This window comes from Carcharhinus amblyrhynchos, chromosome 9 (genome assembly GCF_965287045.1).
Source record: "Carcharhinus amblyrhynchos chromosome 9, sCarAmb.v2.hapA, whole genome shotgun sequence".
NCBI classification, from domain to species: Eukaryota; Metazoa; Chordata; class Chondrichthyes; order Carcharhiniformes; family Carcharhinidae; genus Carcharhinus; species Carcharhinus amblyrhynchos.
This window is the reverse complement of record NC_137332.1, coordinates 69,563,514-69,586,130: the sequence shown is the minus strand read 5'-3', so window position 1 is coordinate 69,586,130 and position 22,617 is coordinate 69,563,514. Positions and strand designations below refer to the sequence as shown.

The 22,617-nt window shown below is 43.1% G+C and overlaps 1 protein-coding gene across 1 annotated transcript in view; it reads right to left on the bottom strand.

Moving 5' to 3' along the window:
- Positions 1-22,538, bottom strand: part of mettl13 (methyltransferase 13, eEF1A lysine and N-terminal methyltransferase) — a 28,060-nt gene extending 5,522 nt beyond the window's left edge. The window contains exons 1-7 of the mRNA XM_080195906.1: positions 22,167-22,538; positions 20,678-20,835; positions 19,128-19,878; positions 15,535-15,734; positions 10,769-10,964; positions 6,646-6,825; positions 4,093-4,305 (exon numbers count right to left, since the gene is read on the bottom strand). Coding sequence (XP_080052032.1) covers positions 4,093-4,305; positions 6,646-6,825; positions 10,769-10,964; positions 15,535-15,734; positions 19,128-19,878; positions 20,678-20,827 — 1,690 coding nt within the window. The 5' untranslated portion in view covers positions 20,828-20,835; positions 22,167-22,538. The remainder of the gene's footprint in view (positions 1-4,092; positions 4,306-6,645; positions 6,826-10,768; positions 10,965-15,534; positions 15,735-19,127; positions 19,879-20,677; positions 20,836-22,166) is intronic.
- Between the last annotated feature and the right edge of the window lie 79 nt (positions 22,539-22,617).

The window sequence follows — 22,617 nt, the reverse complement described above, 5'->3', positions numbered from 1 at the left end:
CAGGCCATCGCCTACCCTGGCTAGTTTGAACAGAAGGACATTTAATTCACCAGTGGATCTCGCTGCTCACTGGTAAATGAGGCAGCCTTCAGGGACAGCAAAGAATAGACTCAGCTGAAATGCAGGTGAAAATGTGACTGGCTTTGAATGGTAGGCCTTCTACTTTGCAAATATGTCTCTGATCCAGGATAAAATTAATTATAATCTGCGCACGTCTGGAAAGAAAGTCAGTAAAAAGCAGCAGCAGCAACCAGTATGCTATCTGCCTACTCTCCCCTAATAAGCATCTTCAAACAAAGATAAATGGCATGGGATTGTAAGAAAATGCAAACTGAAAGGAACACTCTGCAGGTGGAGCAATGCTGCAGGTAATAAAATGGAACTGAGCAGGTTAAAAAAATTACTCTGTTACCTTGGATACTCTCCTGCACAAGTTTACAAGGCAGGCAGTAAGTTAAGATGGTTTTGATAAGCATTGTGCTGTTAACAGAAAAACTAAGTAGATGTCAAAGACTGATGAAGTCCAAGATTCTTACCCCCGGGCCTAAAGCTGCAGACCAATTCAAGGAGAATAAGCACGCGCTCAGTAAGAAAATTTCAAACAGAAATTACGCAAAAATTTAGAATGAGTCTTCAATTCTGGGAAGGAGTCAGAGAAAGGACAGAGGCCTAGAGACAAATGATAAATGCGAAAGCAAACATCAGTGTGAAGGAATAAGTTAGGCATTGTAGAATACTCAGAAACCATACAAGGGATTCAGCTGATTTCTCTGATAACTAAGTCATCGTTATAATCTCAGGAATAATAAAAATTCCCACAATAAAAACAATCAAAGCAACTCCACATCATTGTCATGTGTGCCCCACCCAGTTTTTCTGCCTTTTCCTAATTACGTTCCCCAAATGTCTTTGTTTGTTCACTCTCCACATTACTTCACCATTTGTTACTTTTTCTGTCCAGCTGATCTATTCCATACTCCTCCAAACCCACATTTCCAAGTATTTAGCGAGTTGGTCTTCTTCAGGGTACAACTTTCACACCCATACAAAACAACATTCCAATTCAAGCTCTTTACAAGTTACTTCTTGAATTGCTCATTCATAGCAACAGTTTCTACCAGATGCAGCCTTTCCCATTGTTATCCTTGGTCTTACTTATTTATTGCAAATTCCATCTGCAGTGTAGCATGGTGATGCAGTGGTTAGCACTGCTGCCTCACAGTACCAGGGCCCTGGGTTTTATTCCCGGTTTATGTGGAGGTTGCACGTCTGCAGCCTGTCTGCATGGGTTTCCACCGGGTACTCCAGTTTCCTCCCAAAGAAGTGCAGGTAAGGTAGATTGGTCATGCTAAGTTGACGTCAGTTTCGGGGGGATTAGCAGGGTAAATATGTGGAGTTATAGGGTGGGATTGCTGTTGGTGCCTCCTTCTGTACTGTAGGGATTCTATGATATTATGCTTCATTAATACTTGAATTCTTTCACTTATTCTAGTTCTCTTCCTCCTACATTTAGATGAATATTTCTTGGAAAAACTGAGTTAAGCATCACTTTTGTTTTGCCAACGTTAATTTTCATTCCAAAGTTCATGTCTGCTGTTACTAGTTTTTTAGTTCTTGTAATCCTATGTGTTAGCCATACATATTTTATCATCTGCTAAACTAACTGTTATACTCATTCATCTCTCCCCCCAATATTAAAGCTAGTTTCTCTGTTTTCAAATGCTTCTTTGATCTTCTTCCATGCTTCTACAGACATCGAAGAGCACTGCTGATAAACAGCACTTTTGTTGAACTCCTCTTCCAATTATACATTATTCTGTCTCCTACAATTTGCCCCATGTACAGATGTCTCATGTCGTCTATCTCTCCAGTATACTCCAATGTTGTTCAGTGCTCTGAAGAACTTAATCCAGTCAACCCAATTGAAAGCTTTTCCCAAAATGTACAAAACAAAGATGTGGAATGGGATTTTCCGGTCATACCGAGGGCAGGAAACATCGGGAGCAGGCTGGGAACTTTCGAGAGGCAACCAGCAGTCTATTGACTTTCAGTGGGAATTTCCGGTTCCGTCCAAACATCCTGGCCACATTTCCTGTGCAAACACTAAACTGCATTCACTCATTACCCTTACAATACTGATTGCTTCTCATGTTCCTCTTCCTCCCTGGAATACAACTTGGTAATCTCTGATGTAGCTCTGTGCCTTCCCACCCACAGTCTTTATTATAATTCTCAACACAGCCTTAAATGCATAGATAATCACATTAATTGCATGCACTTCATAACATGCCTTTGGCCTGTTCCTCAAGGTGATCATTATTGTCTGCATAAAGGCCTCTGGCCATTTTCCTGAATAAATACCATTGATGAATATTAAGCTATGCAAAGATGAGTTCCTTTTAATAATCCTGTAATCAATTCCATTTGATTAACTAATGTCCTTTAGGGAAGGAGTTCAAGTGTCCTTACCTGTCTAGCCGACATGTGACTCCAGAGCCACAGCAATGTGGTTGACTCTTAAACGCGCTCGGGGATGGACAGTAAATGCTGTTCCAGAAGTAAACTGCGCAGCGAGGCTCATACCATATGAATAAATATTTAAAAATCAATTCCATCTATTCCAGCCATGTTTCCGGTTTCTATCGCATTCATTAGCTCGCTCTACAGTATTTCTGGCCAACTGAAATGAATGTCAACCTTAATCATTTCAGGTTTTTCGTTTTTTTTGCATATTGTTCTTCACTATGCTTCTTTCTTTTTTTATTTCATCAGGATTTATTAATAAAACACTTCTGTTATGCTGTCTTGCTGTTGTTTTCAGTCCTTCATGCTAATGCAATGCTTCTTCAGCAAGAACCTCCTTTCTTCTTTTTTCCATTTCCCACTCTACAAAACGAGCAGGGACAGTTGTTGAGGAACTTCTTCACCCAAAGAGTTGTGAATCTATGGAATTCCCTGCCGAGTGAAGCAGTTGAGGATACCTTTTTGAAAGTATTTAAGACAAAACTAGCTAGATTTTTGAACAGTTAAGGAATTAAAGGTTATGATGAGCAGATGAGTATATGGAACTGAGTCCACAAAAAGATCAGCCTTGATGTTATTGAATGGCGGAGCAGGCATGAGGGGGCAAATGGCCTATTCCTGCTCCCATTTTTTATGTTCTTATGGTAATACCGATCTCCTTTGCTTGTATGCACATACAGTCCATCCTTCTTCCCTCCTAGTCAATCCAATTGAGTAAATCATTCTGCTCTTTTAACTGTTGTTCTCGTGCCTGTTCTGCTTCTCCTCTTAACTTGTTATTGGCGTCAATATTTCAGCATGCCTTCAGTATTAATATTCCTCCATTTTCTCCTTTCTTCCATCTTTTGCAGTGTTGTTGTCATAACCCCTGGTTTCTTCATCTTTCTCCTCTCAAAAAACTCCATACTATTTTTCCCCACCTTCCTTGGAAGATTCTTTAATCTGTTTCCATGGCTCATTCGTAACTTTTGTCGTATCATCTTTTCATGATAAAGAATGGCATGCCATGCTAACCTGAGATGATCAGATCAGATAGTGCTGGACTCTGGTAACAACATCCAAATTCTTGCTAATCAGAAGGCTATGTGTGAATGCATGCTTTTTCATTCTTTCATGGGATGTGGGCATCACTGGTAAGTCCAGAATTTGTTTCCCATCCCTAACTGCACCCTGAACTGAGTGCCTCGTTTTCAGAGTCAACTACACTGATGCGGATCTGGAGTCCGCATGCAGGCCAGACCAGGTAAGGACGTCAGATTTCCTTCCTAAAAGGACATTAGTGAACGGGATGTGTTTTTACAAATGTAAGTGGTTTCATGGTCATCATTATATGAATTCTAGATTTTTACTAAATTCAAATTCCATCATGTGTTGTGGTGGGATTCGCATCCCCAGAGCAATATCCTGGGCCTAACTACTAGTCCAGTGACAATACCTCCACGTACATGTTTGTTTTTTCAGATTGATTACAAGTCAAGGTTGGAGAATTACAGACTCATTAGCAACGAGGAGGAGAAGCAAGAATAATTTGGGCGAGGGGGCGCACGTGCACTCCCAAATGTTTCTTACCACTGTCCGCTGCTGTACGGATGTAGTTCAAGCCATCTGCCAGAATCACCTTCATTCGATCGTCCTGGGAAAACCCAAACCACGCAGTCGCCACCTCCAACATCATGGGGTCAATTTCAATTGCATCAACAGTCGATTGGGAGAAATAGTCATGAATAAATGACGGAAGGCTGCCACCACCGAGGCCAACCACTAGCAGAGAAAAGGGGGTGTCTACGGACAATACAAAAAAAATGCAAAGCTTATCACACATTCAGCTAACACATTTAAATCAATGTAACATTTAACTCAAAGTGGAAATTGCATTTCTATGCCCAATCTGGGGATTTGGGGGTGGGGGGTGGTTAGCTCAGTTGGCTGGACAGTGACAGTTGACGGATTGGTGATGCAGAGTGAAGCCAGCAGTGCAGTTACAATTCCAGGACTGACTGAAGGCCCGCCTTTTCAACCTTGTCTGTCCTGAGATGTGGTAATCCTCAGGTTAAATCGTCACTTGTCAGCTCTACCCCTCAAAGGGGGAGCAGCCTATGGTCATCTGGGACTGTGGCGATTTTACCTTTGTGCACAATTTGGGCATCAGCAAAACAGCTTGAATTAGATGACCTAAAAGGCACTTACTTCACGTACATGATACACTGAGCCCGAGTTAGGGCATCCAAGGAGGAAAGAGAAATTGAGAGATTTAGGGCCTAGCAAGGAATTTCCTGGGTGACAGCTGGAAGCTTTGCTGCCAAGTGATCAAGCAAAGTGCACAAAAAGGTTGGAGAACAGAACAGTGGCACGAGGTGATACAGAACTGGATGAAATAACCAAGAGAGAATGGGACAAGACAAGACAATGGAGGGAGTTAAAGTAGTTTAAAACTTTCGATTCCAGCAAGATCAGGTATGACTGCCAAGTGCCACTTATTACAGTTCAGGGTGCATCCAGTATTGCCTTGGACAAGGCTTATGGAGTATTACGGATGGAAGGTTAGCAGCAGTATGTACTCATATCAACTCAAGAAATTCAACACCGTCCAGATCATAACAATTTGTTTGATGGGTGACCCGTGCCACTAAACTCAATACCCACCGCCACGGCCACTGGTGCACTGTAGCTGCACGTCATATATACCGCTGCAACTCACCAGGATTACTTCAGCAGTACCTTGTTTCTCTGTGATTGCACGGCTGAAAAGGCCAAAGGCAGCAACATTGTGAGAACAACATCACTTCTGAGTTTCCCTCCAAGTTATGCATCGTTGCCACTTCTGACACAAGCATCATCACGGGCATTCTGTCATTGATACTTCAAAAGGTTCAAGATAACTTAGCACTGTTACCAACTTCTCAGGGCAACTAGGGATGAATGTTAACCATAGACTTGGCAGCATCACCCACAATCTGGGAACAAAGCTCTTGCCATATAATGTCTAAAGCTCTCAACTGTTAAGGCTTCCGGACATCATTAATTCTGGATCACTAGTCCCGTCACATAATTACCAGGTCACTGAACACTGGGGGAAAGAGGGGATGTTTCTTTCAGATAAAGGTGAAAGAATGCTTCACCCAAGCTATAATTCATATCACTGCAGCAGCTCAGCAACAAATAATATTAAGCATGCTGTCATAAGCTTTGTCTCCCTCTTCTGACAAAGCCAAATATTCTCATACTCTCTGCTTCTTTGCATTTAATGGCAACCTCTCTAAGTCAATGTGTTTCTGAACATCACCTCTCCAAGTGCATGAAAGATAATATTCCAATAAAAAGGCCATTTTGTAAAACAACTTAGGCTTGTACTCAATAGAATATTGACATATTAAAGTAACACTCAGCCTCCATCCTCAATATGATGGAAATATGACTAACTTTTGTTTTCCCACTTGCCTCCCTCGGTGAAAAATGTGTGAAGTAAACCAGTTATCAGATTTATAACTTAGCTATAAACGGTCAAGATAAAATGTCAGTCTCGCCTCCGTTTACTCCCACGCAGTTAGCCTTCACACCTATGCTCACTGACCACTGATCCCAATCAACTAAAACCTCAATTCTAAAATTCTCAGTCTTGTGTTCTCCTCTCTTCTTATCTCCAAACACCTCCAGCCCTACAACTACGTGCACACTTTGAATTCCAGCCTTTTCCCATGCCCTACAACCCAGGCAACACATCCACCATGCTCCCCCTCTCTTCACCTCCATCATTAGCAGCCACTGCTCCAAACATATAGGTCCTGATCTCTGGAATTCCCTCCTACCCGAACAGGCGCTGGAGCACGGCAACTAGGGTATACTCATGTTAAGTTCATTGCAGCGTTAAGGTAAGCTCACTTGTGACTAATAAGTAAACTTTACATAAACTCTGTAGTTTTCTCCCACCTCTTTTAAGGCCATTCTTATCAATTGTCTCAATGTCTCCTTTGACTGTGTCAAATTTTTCTGGTCACAGTGTCATATTTTTGTGGTCACATTCCTGCAAAGCACCATGGGGTGTTTTACTATCTTTAACAGTGCTTCATAAACGAAAGCTGTTCTCGATTCTACTTTAACCTTGTTCCTTTTACTGCTCCTTACCTGCAAGTAAAGCACCTTTTTTACTCAGGAGAGCCAGGCCAGCTACCATGGCTCGATGATGATCACAGCACAGGTAGCTTTTGTCAACAGTCTGACCAGGTTTGGGATTCGAAGTCTTCTCAGTTTGTGAGCATGACTGCCCCCTCCTCTTATCTTTCTTTTTCTTTTTTTGCGACGTAACTATTTTGGGGAAAGAGAAACAAAATGCAGAGTGGTTAGCACTGCTGCCTCACATCTCCAGGGTTCAATGCCGGCCTTGGGTGACTGTCTCTGTGGAGTTTGCACTTTCTCCCCATGTCTGAGTGGGTTTTCTCCGGGTGCTCCAGTTACATAAGAAATAAGAACATAAGAAATAGGAGCAAGAGTAGGCCATCCAGCCCTTCGAGCTTGCCCCGCCATTCAATAAGATCATGGCTGATCTGTCGTGGCTCAGTTCCACTTTCCCGCCCTCTCCCCATAACCCTTCATCCCCTCTCTTATCAAAAACCCATCAACCCGCTTCTTAAAAATATTTAGCGAGGCAGCCTCCACCACTTCAACGGGCAGAGAATTCCAGAGATTCACCACCCTTTGAGTGAAGAAGTTCCTCCTCAACTCCATTCTAAACCGCCTCCCCTTTATCTTGAGGCTGTGCCCCCTAGTCCTACTGTCTTTTTTGAGCGGGAAGAGTCTCTCCACCTCTATCCTATCCATCCCATTCATCATCTTATACGTCTCAATGAGATCTCCCCTCATTCTTCTAAACTCTAACGAGTACAAGCCTAGTTTATTCAGCCTCTCCTCATAGCTCAATCCCCTCAACTCCGGTATCAGCCTAGTAAACCTCCTCTGCACTCCCTCCAGGGCCAAAATATCCTTGCGCAGGTGCGGCGCCCAAAACTGCACACAGTACTCCAGCTGCGGCCTCACCAATGCCCTATACAGCTGCAGCAAGACCTCCCTACTTTTATATTCAATCCCCCTCGCTATGAAGGCCAGCATCCCATTCGCCTTCCTGACCACCTGCTGCACCTGCAAGCTGGGTTTTTGCGACTCATGCACAAGGACCCCGAGGTCCCTCTGCACTGTCGCCTGCTGCAGTTTTTCGCCACGTAAGTAATAGTCCTTCCTACCATTCTTCCTACCAAAGTGGACCACCTCACACTTGCCAACATTAAATTCCATTTGCCATTTCCTGGCCCATTCGCCCAGCCTATCTAGATCCTTCTGCAGACTCTCCACACCCTCCGCACAATTTGCCTTTCCCCCAATCTTGGTGTCATCAGCAAATTTCGACACCCTGCACTCGGTTCCCTCCTCCAGATCATCTATATAAATGGTAAATAGCTGAGGCCCCAGCACCGACCCCTGGGGCACCCCACTAGTCACCAACCGCCAATCCGAATAGCACCCATTGACCCCCACTCTCTGCCTCCTATTTGACAACCAATCCTCTATCCACGCTAACACCCTACCCCCAACTCCATGTCCCCTGACCTTCTGCAATAACCTCTTGTGAGGTACCTTGTCAAACGCCTTCTGAAAATCCAGAAAGACCACATCCACCGGCTCTCCTCTATCCACTGCCCTAGACACATCCTCATAGAACTCCAGTAAATTTGTCAGACACGACTTCCCTTTAATGAAACCGTGTTGCGTCTGCCCTATCAAGCAATTCCCTTCAAGATGCCTCGCAATTTCCTCCTTAATGACGGATTCTAACATTTTACCTACCACAGACGTTAAACTAACCGGCCTATAATTCCCCGCCTTTTGCCTGGCACCCTTCTTAAACAACGGCGTAACATTAGCTGTTTTCCAATCTTCCGGCACTTCCCCGGAATCCAGCGACGTCTGGAAAATAACCACCAAGGCATCCACTATAATCTCCGCCATTTCTCTCACAGTCTAAAGATATGATGGTTAGGTGGATTGGCGAGGCTAAATTGCCCCTTAGTGTCCAAAGATCTGTAGATTAGATGGTGAATGTGTGGGGTTCCAGGGATAAGGACTGGATGAAATAGTCTGTCAGAATTGGTGTAGACTCAATGGGCCAAATGATCTCTTCTGCACTGTAGGAATTCTATGATGAGGAAAAACATTTGTGCTCTGAAAATTAAACTGAAGAGTGAGTGTGACTGAGAGTGTGAGAGAATACCCCCCTCCATCTCACCACCACACCACACCCCTGGTAGGCAACATTCTCTTCACTTGGACCAGTATTCTAGCACTCCTCTACAAACTGGGAGGAGGAAAGAAGAGTTGAAAATTAGGCCGCTCCATCCTGACAATTATTTTAACAGTTTTAGGTGTCATTTATAACATTTCTGATCCTTCTTTTGCATTACATGTGAAGAATAATCACAACTATATAGTTATCAGCAGTCAATTGCTTTGTAATGCCACAGCAACATTTTTTCAAAAAAACCAAACGAGGGAACTGATTTAATTTCATAACATACCATAAATCTGTCGAGCAATACATACAATATTTACCCAAAAAGCGTAAAGTGGTTTCACTGGAGGATGGGGGAGAGGGGGGTTTTAAAATGGCACAAATTAATCGGATATTAATGGCTTCTCTTTTCCCATGTTATATGGGTTAATGTAATGCTTGTTGGGCACCTACTTATCAACCATTAGTTTTCCATTTGGCAGGCTGTTTTACAGCCAGATACCCTCTGCCACTAACCTGCCCCATTTACTCAATCCCAGCACCAGCACAATACAGTTGCCTCTTTCGTAGCCACAAGTTTTGCAGTGTGACTTAAAACCAAGATATTCTGGCTCCAAGCCAGGAGAGCTATCCACTGAGCCAGTCCAGCTTCCATTAAACAAAATTAATATTGATCTAAAAATATTTTCATCCTCGCTGCAAGTCATAACTCTGAGTGGGTGAAAGTACCCACTGTCCAAGTACAGATCTCTTCCTGAATGCTGTGGAAAACTGTACATCTTCAAGTTTTTAGGTGACCAAATCACCAACAACCTGTCTTGGTCCCCCTGCGCCAACACTATAGTTGATGATATCCCACAAACGCCTCTATTTTCTCGCAAGACTAAGGAAATTTGGCACGTCAGTCACGACTCTCACCAATTTTTACAGATGCACCATAGAAAGCATTCTTTCTGGTTGTATCACAACTTGGTATGGCTCCTGCTTTGCCCAAGACGGCAAGAAAGTATCTGTCGTGAATGTAGCCCAATCCATCACGCATCCATTGACTCTGTCTAAACTTCCCGCTGCCTCGGCAAAGCAGTCAGCATAATTAAGGACCTCGTACACCCCGGACATTCCTTCCATCTTCTTCCATCAGGAAAAGGATAGAAAAGTCTGAGGACACATACCAACCGACTCAAGAACAGCTTTTTCCCTGCTGCCATCAGACTTTCGAAAGGACCTACCTTGCATTAAGTTGATCTTTCTCTACACCCTAGCTATGACTGTAGCACTACTTTCTGCACTTTCTCCTTTCCTTCTCTACGAACGGTATATTCTGTCTGTATCGTGCACAAGAAACAATATTTTTCATTGTATTCTAATACATGTGACAATAATAAATCAAATCAAATCAAAATCTAACCAGCGTTTTGACAAATTCATTTCAAGTTTATGCAGTGAGTCGATCTTAGTGCCTTCCTTAACCCAACAACATGTCTCTCTTTTGCTGCAAACACTTGAGAAAGTGTTTAGATTTCTTCCTCCACTTTGAGCGAAAAATAAACTTAATTCCTTTTGATTTACTATATTTGCACATAAAAGTTCCTCATAAACCTGAAGTTAAGATTACAGAGCAATTAATGGATAGCAGCATCACAAACATAATATCCATCATGTGTGCCATTTGTGGACACAGCATACCATGTATGTGCAAGTACAATTTTTAAACCCAAATAACTCCAAAAGTGGACAGTGGTTTTCGGCGCACAGCTAGACCTAGCTCTACTCTCCAGCAATTGAAACACTAAAGATAAGAGCTCTTTCAGCAAGAGGCTATGAAAATCCCTCAGTTAGGTTCCATCTCTTGATCACTATTTGCTTTCCGTTATTCCACATTTGAGTACAATTATCAGTTTTTCAACTGCAGAAGCACTGCACTAGTGTTTTTTAATCTCAAGCTACAGCTAAATGTCCAAACAATACCTGACTTTGAGATGGTGTGCAGTAGCTTAGCCTCCGACTGCACCACATTGACATTATTGAGGAATACAAGGTGCCGGAAATAGTTGCCGTCTTCTCCCTTGACATCTTCAACAACATACTCCCCACTCATATCACTCGTACCACGACACTGGACGGTGCGAACACCGATATCTCCACCAACTGATAGAAACGGAACCTGCACAATAACAGAATCATTACTGGTCAAGGGAAACGTTGACGGCTCAAGCTGTCTATTTACAAAATGCAAAATGCAGAGACAAAGAAACCTCACTGTTACACTCAAGGAACCTTTGCTATGTCAAATATAAATGGTGAAGCAAAGAGCAAGTGTGATCTATCGCTTTGTTAAATTGCGATCAGTAATCATTTCAGACAAGTCAAAAGGACGAGTAGAGACAAACTATGTAGAAAGCTCCCAAACCTCCAAACAACAGCAGACGGTAAAAGGAAAGATAGTTCCAGGGATGAGGAACTTCACGCATAGATTGGAAAAGTTGGGACTGTTTTCCTTGAAGAAATGAGATTCATAGAAAAGAATCCCTACAGTGGAGAAAGAGGCCATTCAGACCATCGAGCCTGTACTGACCACAATCCCACATATAATGCCACGTATTTACCCTGCTAATCCCCCTGACACTAGGGTCAACTTAGCATGGCCAATCAACATAACCCACACATCTTTGGAATGTGGGAGGAAAACAGAGCACCTGGAGGAAATCCATGCAGACAGTGACCCGAGGCTGGAATTGAACCTGGGTCCCTGGCGCTGTGAGGCAGCAGTGCTAACCACTGTGCCACAATCAAAATTATCAGGGATCTGGGTAGAATAACCAGAAAAAAACTCTTCCCACTGGTGAAAGCATCAAGAATAAGACTTGATTTGATTTATTATTGTCACATGTATTAACAAAGTGAAAAGTATTGTTTCTTACGCACTATACAGACAAAACATACTGTTCATAGAAAAGGAAACAAGAGTGCAGAATGTAGTGTTATAGTCACAGCTAGCGTGTAGAGAAAGATCAACTTAATGCAACATAAGTCCATTCAAAAGTCTGACAGCAGCAGGGAAGAAGCTGTTTTTGAGTCGGTTGGTATGTGACCACAGACTTTTGTATCTTATTCCTGAAGGAAGAAGGTGGAAGGTGGAAGAGAGACTGTCCAGCATTCATGGGGTCCTTAATTATACAGGCTGCTTTGCAGAGGCAGCGGGAAGCGTAAACAGAGTCAATGGATGGGAGGCTGGTTTGCGTGATGGATTGGGCTACATTCATGACCTTTTGTAGCTCCTCAGGGTTCTGGGCAGAGCAGGAGCCATACCAAGCTGTGATACAGCCAGAAAGAATACTTTCTATGGTACATCTGTAAAAGTTGGTGAGACTTGTAACTGATATGCCAAATTTCCTTAGTCTCCTGAGAAAGTAGAGGCGTTGGTGGGCTTTCTTAACTATAGAGTCAGCATTGGGGGACCAGACCAGGGCAGAGGACACTGATGTATGGTAATTGGCAAAAGAAGCAAAGGAGATTTTTCACACAGTGAATGGTTAGGATCTGCAATGCGATGCCCGAGAATGTGGGAGAAGCATGTTCAATCAAAGCATTCAAGAGGGAGCTGGATTATTTTCTGAGAAAGAGAAGAATGTACTAGGCTACAGGAAGAAGGCACGGGTGTGATGCCGGGTAAACTGCTCCTTCAGGGAGCCAGCACACGCATGACAGGCCGAGTGGCCTCCTTTGTGCAGTAACAATTCTGTAACTCTGATTACACAATTTAGGACTCCAGCAGCGTATATTTATATTGCACCTTTAATATAAGGAACCATCCCCAGACATTTCACAGGGGCATTATTAAACCAAGTATGACACTGAGGCACATGAGCAGATATTAGGTCAGCTGACCAAAGGCTTGGTCAAAGTAATATTTTAAGGAGTGGTTTAAAGAAGGAAAGTGAGGCTCAGTCAATACCACATGCACCTTTGAGTCACAAAGATTTGGGTTCAAGTCCCACTCTGGCTCTTGAACACCAAGCTGAGACTCTGGTACGTTGGTGAGGTAGAGTTGTACTGTCTTCTGAATGAAACAGTAAACCGAGGCCTCACCTGCCTCCTTGGACGCATGTGAAAGAACCCACAGCTCCATTTTGAAGTAGAATAGGGGAAGGCCCCAGAGTCTTGACCAATATTTACTCTATTTACTCATGTAAAAGTTGGGACTTGTGTAAACGTGGACCCCATGACCTATGATTGAATAACAAAGCATTTTTCAAATACCATGTGTAAAATTCAACACTAGTTTCTCAGGGATGAAGCCACACTGTGGTTACTAATTCCAGTCCAATTCTCTTCCTGCACCTAGTAATGCACTATGGCAGACTTTTGTCTGTTTCCATTGCTAGTAATTCTCAGAACAGCTCACTAGTCTGTTGCCAGAGGCTTATAACTTGAGGGGTGCCATTCCACATCAAGCATGGCTGACCAGGAGTCTCTCCCACCCTTACTGCCAGCCACTAAACCCGTTCAACCGCATTTTGAAACCGCCTTCTTTGACTATCAAGTCCTGGGGTGGGACTTGAACTGGGACCTTCTGACTCAGAGACAGGAGTGCCATCCACTGTGTCTCAAGGCTTACTGCGATGATTCACTAATTTGAAGGTACACACAGGAATCTCTCGGTTTTCCTTCCATCAATTCTACCAATAATCTCCCAGCAATTTGATAAGTTTAATGTATGACATGTGACTCACCACAATTCCTTCACAAAATTTAACAAGTAGGCTGATCAATTAAAAACAAAAGTTGTAGCATGCATGAAGAAGACTTCAATTTGAAGGATTTCGATGTGATGTATTGTCACTAATCTGTGATGGTATGTAGTTGAGTAAGATTACAAACGATGTACAGAACTAAATGTTAGAAAATTAATATGAATTCTTTAGTGTTGTTGGTTTTTACTTTGTTTCATTGCGAAGGTCATTTTTGGACCTAAATCAAGCACATAGGATCACTATAATGAAGAAGGGGGCCATTTGGCTCATTGAGCCTGCACCAACAACAATCCCACCTTGCCCTATTCCCGTAACCGCACTAGTCCCCCTGACACTAAGGGACAATTTTATATGGCCTATCAACCTAACCTGCACATCTTTGGACTGTGGGAGAAAACTGAAGCATCTGGAGGAAACTCATGCAGACATGGGGAGAACATGCAAACTCCACACAGACAGTCAACTGAGGCAGGAATTGAACCTGGGTCTCTGGCACTGTGAAGCAGCCACCGTGCCACCAAGCCACCCATATGTCAATCACATGTTAATCCCTCAAAAAAAATCTGCATAAATGTGGACTCCCTGACATTTAGCCTAAACAATTAGTCTCCAAAATCCAACTTTTACATTAATATATACTCGATCAACATCACCAAAAGACATTGCTCTTTGTGGGAGTTTGTCAAGTGCAAATCAGCTGCCACGTTTCTGACAACAGTGACCACACTTCAACAAATACTTAATTGGCTGTAAAGCGCTTTGGGACATGCATAGGTTATGAAAAGCACTACATAAATGCAAGCTTTTTTCCCCTCAGGCGAAAGAGAGGTGCAGGGTGGAATGATTAAAACCCCAACTGTACAAAAGGCCAGAATTAGAGGAGCAGAGATATCTGGGAGGGTTGAGGGGCATGAGGACATAATGGCAACAGGAAGGGCAAAGCTTGAAGAGAGATCTGAAAACAAGATGAGGAATTTTAAGCTGTTCAAAATAAAAGTCAAGATGCTGCTTGCAGGGGAGCCAATGTAAATTAGCGACCACACAAACGTTAGTGAAACAAGGACTTGCTGTCAGTTAAGAAATAGGCAGGTAAAAGCAAATTACTGTGGTTGCTGGAATCTGAAACCAAAAGAGAGAGTGCTGGAAAATCTCAGCAGGACTGGCAGTATCTGTAAGGAGAGAAAAGAGCTGTTGTTTTAAGTCCAGAGGGCCCTTTGTCAAAGATAAAAGGCATAGAAAGTGGTAAATATTTATACCGCAGGGTGAGGGAATGAAAGATGAGTCGTAGCCACAAAAACAAGGGGACATGCTAAGAGGTGCTAATGGCAGCCCATAGAGAGAATAGAAGGTGTGAATGGCCAAACAGCAGAGAAGTGAAATCAGAAGGTAAACTGTTACAGATGAAGATGTGAGGGAAGTGGGGAGATGGGTGGGGGAGAGGTAAAATTGAGAAAAGGGGGAGAAAAGGTAAGAAATAGGCAGGAATTTGGATGACCCCAAGATTACAGTAAGTACAATGTGGGTATCATCCAATAGTTGGTTAAAATAGTCAGGACTGGAGGTGCTGAGAATTTTGCTCGGTTGGAAGGAGTGCAGTAGAGGAAGAGATGGAGATTCAATATGGAAAATTATGGGGAATTGCTACTTTCAAACTCCTAGCTGTCCTCAAGTTGCACAAGGGAAAGAAACTGGTGGTGTTTTTCTCAAAGTCAGAAATGATATATACCATGGTTGGTTTCCCCATGACAGGACGAATTAAACCGGTGACCAGGCAAACCAATAAAAGGTGAACATATGAATAGCTGACCACACTTGAAATAATCTATTTTAGTTCAACCTGCTCCTTCTCCCCTCGAGTGAAAGACTAAAGACAGGTTCAGTAGTTAATAAGGCAAAGATAATCCATTTTTTAATCAAAAAGAGATAGTTGAAGTATGATAATGCACAAACACACACACAAATAAATATGTAAGTATTTACCTGTTGATTCGCTGGAAGTCCTGAAGGAGCGAACTCCATCACTTTTCCCGATAGTTCTGACTGAATGGCTTCCATACTCTCATACAGCTGGTCACGGTGTAACTCCACCACCAGTAAACGCTTGAATCCTGCTGATTTTCCAAGCTGCTTCCGGCCTTCGTCACTTCCAAACAGCCATTCCGTCTCCCTGCCCTGTGGAACTGCCGTCAAACTGCATCAGATTACTATTCAAGGCACTCTGTGCTACCTCCCCTTGTTTTGTATCGATCTCCCTGCTTCCAGCACACACACTTCTCCAGCCACATGGGAGACACCCAGTAAGGGCATTCTAGGACAAGGGGTCATAGTCTTAGGATAAGAGGTAGCAAATTTAAAAACAGTTGAGGAGAATCTACTTCTCCCTCAGGCTTGTGAATCTGTGGAACTCGCTACCCCAAAGTGCGGTGGAAGCTGCGATAGTAAGTAAATTTGAGAAGTTAGACAGATTTTTAATTAGTAATGGGTTGAAGGGTTTTGGGGAGAAGGTGGGAAACTGAGGATGAGGAACATATCAGCCATGATCGAATGGCGGAGCGGACACAATGGGCCAAATGGTCTAATTCTGCTCCTAAATCTTACGAGTGCATGAAGTGACTGACTATCTACAACACCCACCAGAGCCACCACTGGATTGCTACCTGAAGATGTTCAAGTCGGCTCACTTAGTGTTTCAGGAGATGCCCTCTTCTCCCCATATCAGTGTGAAGGTGTGCAACCTCGGATCTCAAGCTTGTGACCGATTCCCTAGCCGCAAGGTTGAGCTGTCACAGTTTCTCATGTTCTTAATTGTCCCGCTTCTGCATCGAGAAATGGTGTCTCACCGCAGAAAAATAAATCTGGTCATTAAAAGGACCCTTAAACCCATGAAATGCCAACCTTAGGTTTCTACACGAGCTCAATTTATTGTTATGGCGCAAACGTAGAGGCCAAGGACGATACTCTGTGTTTGCAAGGTAGAATGGAACAAATTCTCCAGCAATTTGTGGTGATTAGCAACTCTCTCTCTCTCCCTCAAACTGAAGTTATTTTGTTTTTAAACACCGTTTAAAAACCGTGACGACATTTTACATCTGGCAGCAGGTCAGAGGTATCTGCTGGCGGGCAGCAGCAGTGATGGCATCCAGTAGGTAAGCAACCAATCACTTGGAAATCTTTTCATTTTAACCAGGTAGTTAAAAGTACTCAAAATCCTTCACTTCTATATGTTCAGATAGAGAAATTTCTTCCATGCTAGATATAGCACTTACAAAGCAAGATATAGCACTTATGGCAAATGGGATCAGAGGTGTGGGGAGAAAGCAGGATTAGGCTATTGAGTTGTACGATCAGCCATGATAGTGATGAATGGCAGAGCAAGCTCAAGGGGCCAAATGGCCTCCTCCTGCTCTTATTTACTATGTTTCTATGAAATAAAAGCCTTTATTTTAATGCAGTCAAAGGTAAACAGGCTTTTAACAAAAAAAACTTTTTAAAAATATGAGTATGCAGCATCATTGTGGAGAAATATGACATTCCAAAAATTTAAAATTAGGACAAATAAGGGCAGTTAGTCATAATTATCATGTTAAATGATGATCTTGTGGCACAGTGGATAGCATCCTTATCTCTGGCTCAGAAGTTTCAGGTTCGAGTCCCACTTAGGACTTGATGGCTACGGAAGGTGCACTGATAATGTGGACAAAAAGGGTGAACATCAGCCCGTAAAGCCTTCCAGTGTGTCTGATAGCAAGTGGCAAGAGCAGGAGAGTTTCCTGGTCAGCCAAACCCCAACTGCAATACTTTGCCAAGCATAATCATGGATCAATCCAATGGGAACCCACAGTCGCCATCACCCTCCTTATACATAGCACCTGGAGGAGGAGTATACTGTGAAAAAAAAAGTTACACTACATTCACCAAAATGTAGCTTTATCAAGGGATTTGATAGGGAGACCAACAGCATAAGGGTGGAAATTCTCACCAATTCATGATTGCAAGGGAGATTGCAGTCTGTGGAACTGCTGCAGCATGAGGAAAGCACCCGAGACACAGGATAAGAGTGCAAGGACCTGGACACTGTGTTTCAGGAGGCAATCACATCCCTTAGATTATCGACCTTGAATTCAGCCAGTGGTCAAGGACAAAAGTGTGTGACTGCGAGTGAGGCAGGTAAAGGGATCTAAGGTATAGCACTGCAGGGGCCTCAGCCCCTGTCCTTGTCCAACCGATCTGACATCCTTGCTCCCTGTGTGGATGAAAGCAGGGACTGTAGGGTGGATGAGCAAACCGACCATGGCTCAGGAAGCCATTCAAGTGGGGGGAGAGAAAAGAGAAACATAGTCGTAGTTGGGGACAGTATAGTCAGGGGAATAGACACTGTTCTCTGTAGCAAGGATTGAGAGTCTCAAAGGCTGTGTTGCCTGCCCAGTGCCAGGGTTCAGGACACCTGCTCTGGTCTGGAAAGGAACCTGTGATGGAAGAGAGAGGATGCTGTGGCCATGTTCCATGCCAGTACCAACGACATAGGCAGAACGAGGAAGGAAGTTCTGTGTAGGCAGTTTGAGGAGTTAGACACTAAATTAAAGAACCTCCAACTTTATAATCTCTGGATTATTACCCAAGCCATGTGCAAATTGGCAACAGGTACGTAAAATTAGAGGTGAATATGTGACTCAAAGACTGGTGTGGGAGAAGTTCGGAGGACACTGGCATCAGTACTGGGGAAAGTGGGAGCTGCACCACTGGGATGGCCTACACCTGAACCATGCTGGGACCAGTATTCTTGTGGACCATATAACTAGGGACATAGAGTGGGCTTTAAACTAGGGGGTGTGGGTGAGGTTTCAATTGCTTGGAAAATTGGTAAGTCAAAGTTAAAGATAGGAGTGCAGATTAGCGATCAGTCTGAGTGTCAACAGAAAACTACTGGTTGGGACAGATCACCTGAACATTATATTACAGCAAGGACTCATAAGAACCCTAACTAGGAGGAGGGAGGTTCCCAGAATGGAAAGTTTAAAAAAATCTGAATACATGAGGGAGTGGTAGCACAGCATAGTGCTTGACTGTCCAGGGTAGGAAATATTCAACACAAAGCAAATCCAGACTTGTAAACAAGTGTAAAAAAAATTAAAGCTAAATGTTCTTTATCTGAATGCATGAAGCATTTGCAACAAGACAGATGAATTGCTAGCACAAATTGCAATGTATGAGTATGATGTACTAGCTATTACAGAAATGTGATTGCAGCCACGATCATATTGAATAACGGGGCAGGCTTGAACGGCCTGGTGACCTGCTAGTGTTTCTATTTCTTGAGTTTGTATGTACTGCTATCCTACAGAAGAGTGGCATCACTGACAGTAACTTACCGGATTGTCACCTTATTCTGCAAGTGTCTAAGTTCCTGAAGTTACTGTCAGTTTCAGTGGAGAGTAATGCTCATGAAAGCAGATGGTGAAACTATCGTTATCTACTCCAATATTTTCTCACCCAACAACCTTTTTAAGCACGACTTATTGATTTGTACCAATATAGAATTACAATATCCAGCAGCACATCAGGATTATGCTCACCTATGAAAATTCCAAAGTGGTTAGTGCGAGAAGCTTTCACAGAGGGAAGATCGACAACGTAAAAGGTGTAGCGAGGTTTCCCAGACACACTGTCACTAAGAGTGAGGGACACATTCTCACCACTGCTGGAGTTCTTGGTCAAGTGGTTTCGAAGTAGTGCATACTGCTGCCTTCCCTTCACCGCCTCCAGCAGCTGCTCCATGTTGGCTAACCGCAGAGGCTTGTCCTGCTCCTCCATGCACATTTCCAGGATCTTGTGGCCAGCCTCAGGAATCTTCTTGAACTTGGTGAAGATGAAGATGAACACTGGCATCTTGAACTGTCTATCAGCTGTGCTCTGTTCCTCAACTGTGTGTATCCTTACTGGCCAGCCCTGCTGCGAGAAGTAGCTCACAGCTTTCTTTGCAATGTGTTCCTGAGCCAGTGAGATGCACACAAAGCGGCCTCCAAGCTGCAAGACACGCGCCACCTCCGCAAACATCTGGTCAACGCTGTGCAGAGTCCCGTCACTCTCGTCCGTCATTATGGCATCCAAGGTCCCTTTGTCCAGCACAACCTGAAACTGGGAGTCCTCAAACTCCATCTGCATCATATCCATTTTCATGAAGACCATTGTCGGTCGGCGAGTGGCATTGCGTTCCTTCATCTGATCTATCACCACTTCACTTATGTCAATGTTGGTGATCCCCTGGTAACCCACATCGTACATCTGCTCACTTAGTTCTGAGTTACCACAGCCAACAACCAGAACCTAAAGTTGGAAGGAGGGAGAATCTGAATTATTTGATTAAAGAAGATTTTTTTTCAATGAAAAGGTTTAAAGCTTAATTATTAGTGTCACAAGTAGGCTCACATCAACACTGCAATTATGTTACTGTGAAAATCCCCAAGGAGTCACACTGCGGCACCTGTTCGGGTACACTGAGGGAGAATTTAGCATGGCCAATACCCCTAACAAACATGTCTTTCGGATTGTGGGAGGAAACAGGAACACTCAGAGGAAACCCACGCAGACACACGGAGAACGTGCAGACACCGCACAGACAGTGACCCAAGCTAGGAATTAAAAATCGGGTCCCTGACACTCTGAGGCAAAAGTGCTGCCCACAATTTGGCTATGATTATTTATAAAAATAGAAAGAATGACAGCACTGGGCGATGGAAAGTAACACAGTCACCAACAGCCTTGAACATGCCTCAGACCCAAGCAGGGCATGCTTAGGCTTCACTCGATAACCCACACCTTATCTAAGCAAAAACCCCTTTTATAGCATAGGCTCAAATTGGACATGTACACAAGCAAGCAGTGCTAAGTTATTGGACAAAGCACCCACTTGGAAGCTATGACCAGTTCTTTTTTTAGAAACAAAAAATGCAAGGCTTCTTACACAGGAAGGAAAGGAGAGCTCAACTGGTTTATTTCAAACAAGGCAAACCTGTGATGCAAAAGCTATGCTTTTAAGACCGAAAATTGTAGGTACTTTTCTGCTGAAACAAAGAAATTATCGCTTACCACACACAACAAAACAAGGTTAAAGTTATGACTGTACCTTATCTTTAGGTTTGATATACTTGTGCAGCACGGCACAATGATCCATATAGGTTCCATACCATTCAAAGGCACTTTGACGTTTTTTGAAGAACGTCTCCCAATATTCAGCAGAACTGAACTCTTTTGAGCTCTTTGGCAGTAAGTTCATTTTCAAACCTAGGTAAAGATTAAAAATGGCATGTTAATATTTCATAAGTGGCAGAATTCAGAACTTTAAAAGGATCTTCACATTTCAGTAAAACAGTAGCACAAGGCAAAACAAGCTAAATTTTCAAAGCTGCCAGAAGCAAGGTTATAAATGAAGGCTTTTGCAGGAAGGTGCAAAGCCATTTAAAACATTGACATAGAAACTGCAAATAAGTGCAAGATTTATTTTGGGGATCTAGAGAAGTTAAATTTTGGTATTGGGTTGGCTAAACTAAATACCACATTGCACCAAAAGCACCCAAAGCAACTAGATTTTTGCTGCTGGGTTTATTTGATCTCAGACTCCAACAAAAACACTGCTAAGACTTGCTAGCTCTGAGTGACAAATTCAGCCCACCTCCGAGGGACAAATTCAGCCCACCTCCGAGGGACAAATTCAGCCCACCTCCATTGAAAAATTCACCTGAAAGATGTAACACCACATGGAACACTACAAGAGTTTAAAGAATTGTTGCAATAGAACATGGTTTTTACTCAGTTGTTAATTACTGGAAAATTCCTCTCCAAACTCCTTAATATTTATCATGTTGTTCCTGATTCACTTCACCTTCTGATTCACACAGCACATTCCAAACACACAATCACCACAATCTAGAAGAACAAGGGCATTAGAGTCCACCACTTTGAAGGTCCCCTCCAAGCCGCTCACCACTCTGACTTGGAAATATATCACTGTTCTTTCAGTGTCATTGGGTCAACATCCTAGAACTCCTTCCTTAACAATACTGTGGGTGTACCTACACCACATGGACTGCAATGGTTCAAGAAGGCAGCTTACCACCACCTTCTCGAGGGCAATTAGGGATGGACAATGAATGCTGGTCTAGCCCACGATAGTCACTTAGCCCTAATGAATAAAAAAAAAGTTAAATAGGTATTCTTTTGCTGGGAGTAAGGAACCAGAGAAAGGGTAAGCATCATTAATTAGTCTTATCCTTTGAATATTTTGACTTTTAAAAGGGAAGCTAGCACATCTGGAACCTAAAAGGCAGGACAATGAAAGCTGATCATGGCACTGTTTTTTTTTTAAAGTCCAAGGCTTCACTCTTTCTACATGCGGCTATTTCACTTTGTATATATCAGTTACTCTTAATTTTCAAAGGCTCCACACTGGCAATAGTCTCATTTATATGGCTTGGTTCTCATTCAATTGATTTGAATTGAGTTGTCATCTCTATGTAAATGTCTTAAAAAATAAGCAAACAACCAAAAAGGCTGAAGTCAAAGCTATGCACAATTGAAACACTAGTTAACAAACGCACCTTAACCATAGTGCCTACCTTAGTGGAAAGGGTCCAAACAGCCTGTAGGTAGATTCTGTCTCACGGTTAGCCCCGGGTCTGGCAAAATGTGACGGTCAGTTCATTCTAATGAAGAGTATGGCGTGAATACCTGAACTTCTGATCTGTGGATACTGACCGGCTTACTCTGTATTTTTCAATATTGTCTTTTTTTTCCTCCACGCGAAATGCTTTTCTTGATGGATTTCAATGTGCGAGTGGAGAAATGTGAATGGATATTTTGGGGGATACAGAAGCCCTAGTGAACTTTAAACATCTTGTCCATTCCCTACTCCTTTCCCATCACATGTACAATAACCATTCCTCCCAGCACTTCCGGGTGAAGAAACTGATTGGACCGGCGTCTGCTCCCCATTGGCTGATTTCCTGTACCAACGTTCCATTGGAAGGACGCGATCATGTAGTTACAATTTCTGGGCCAATGGCAGGC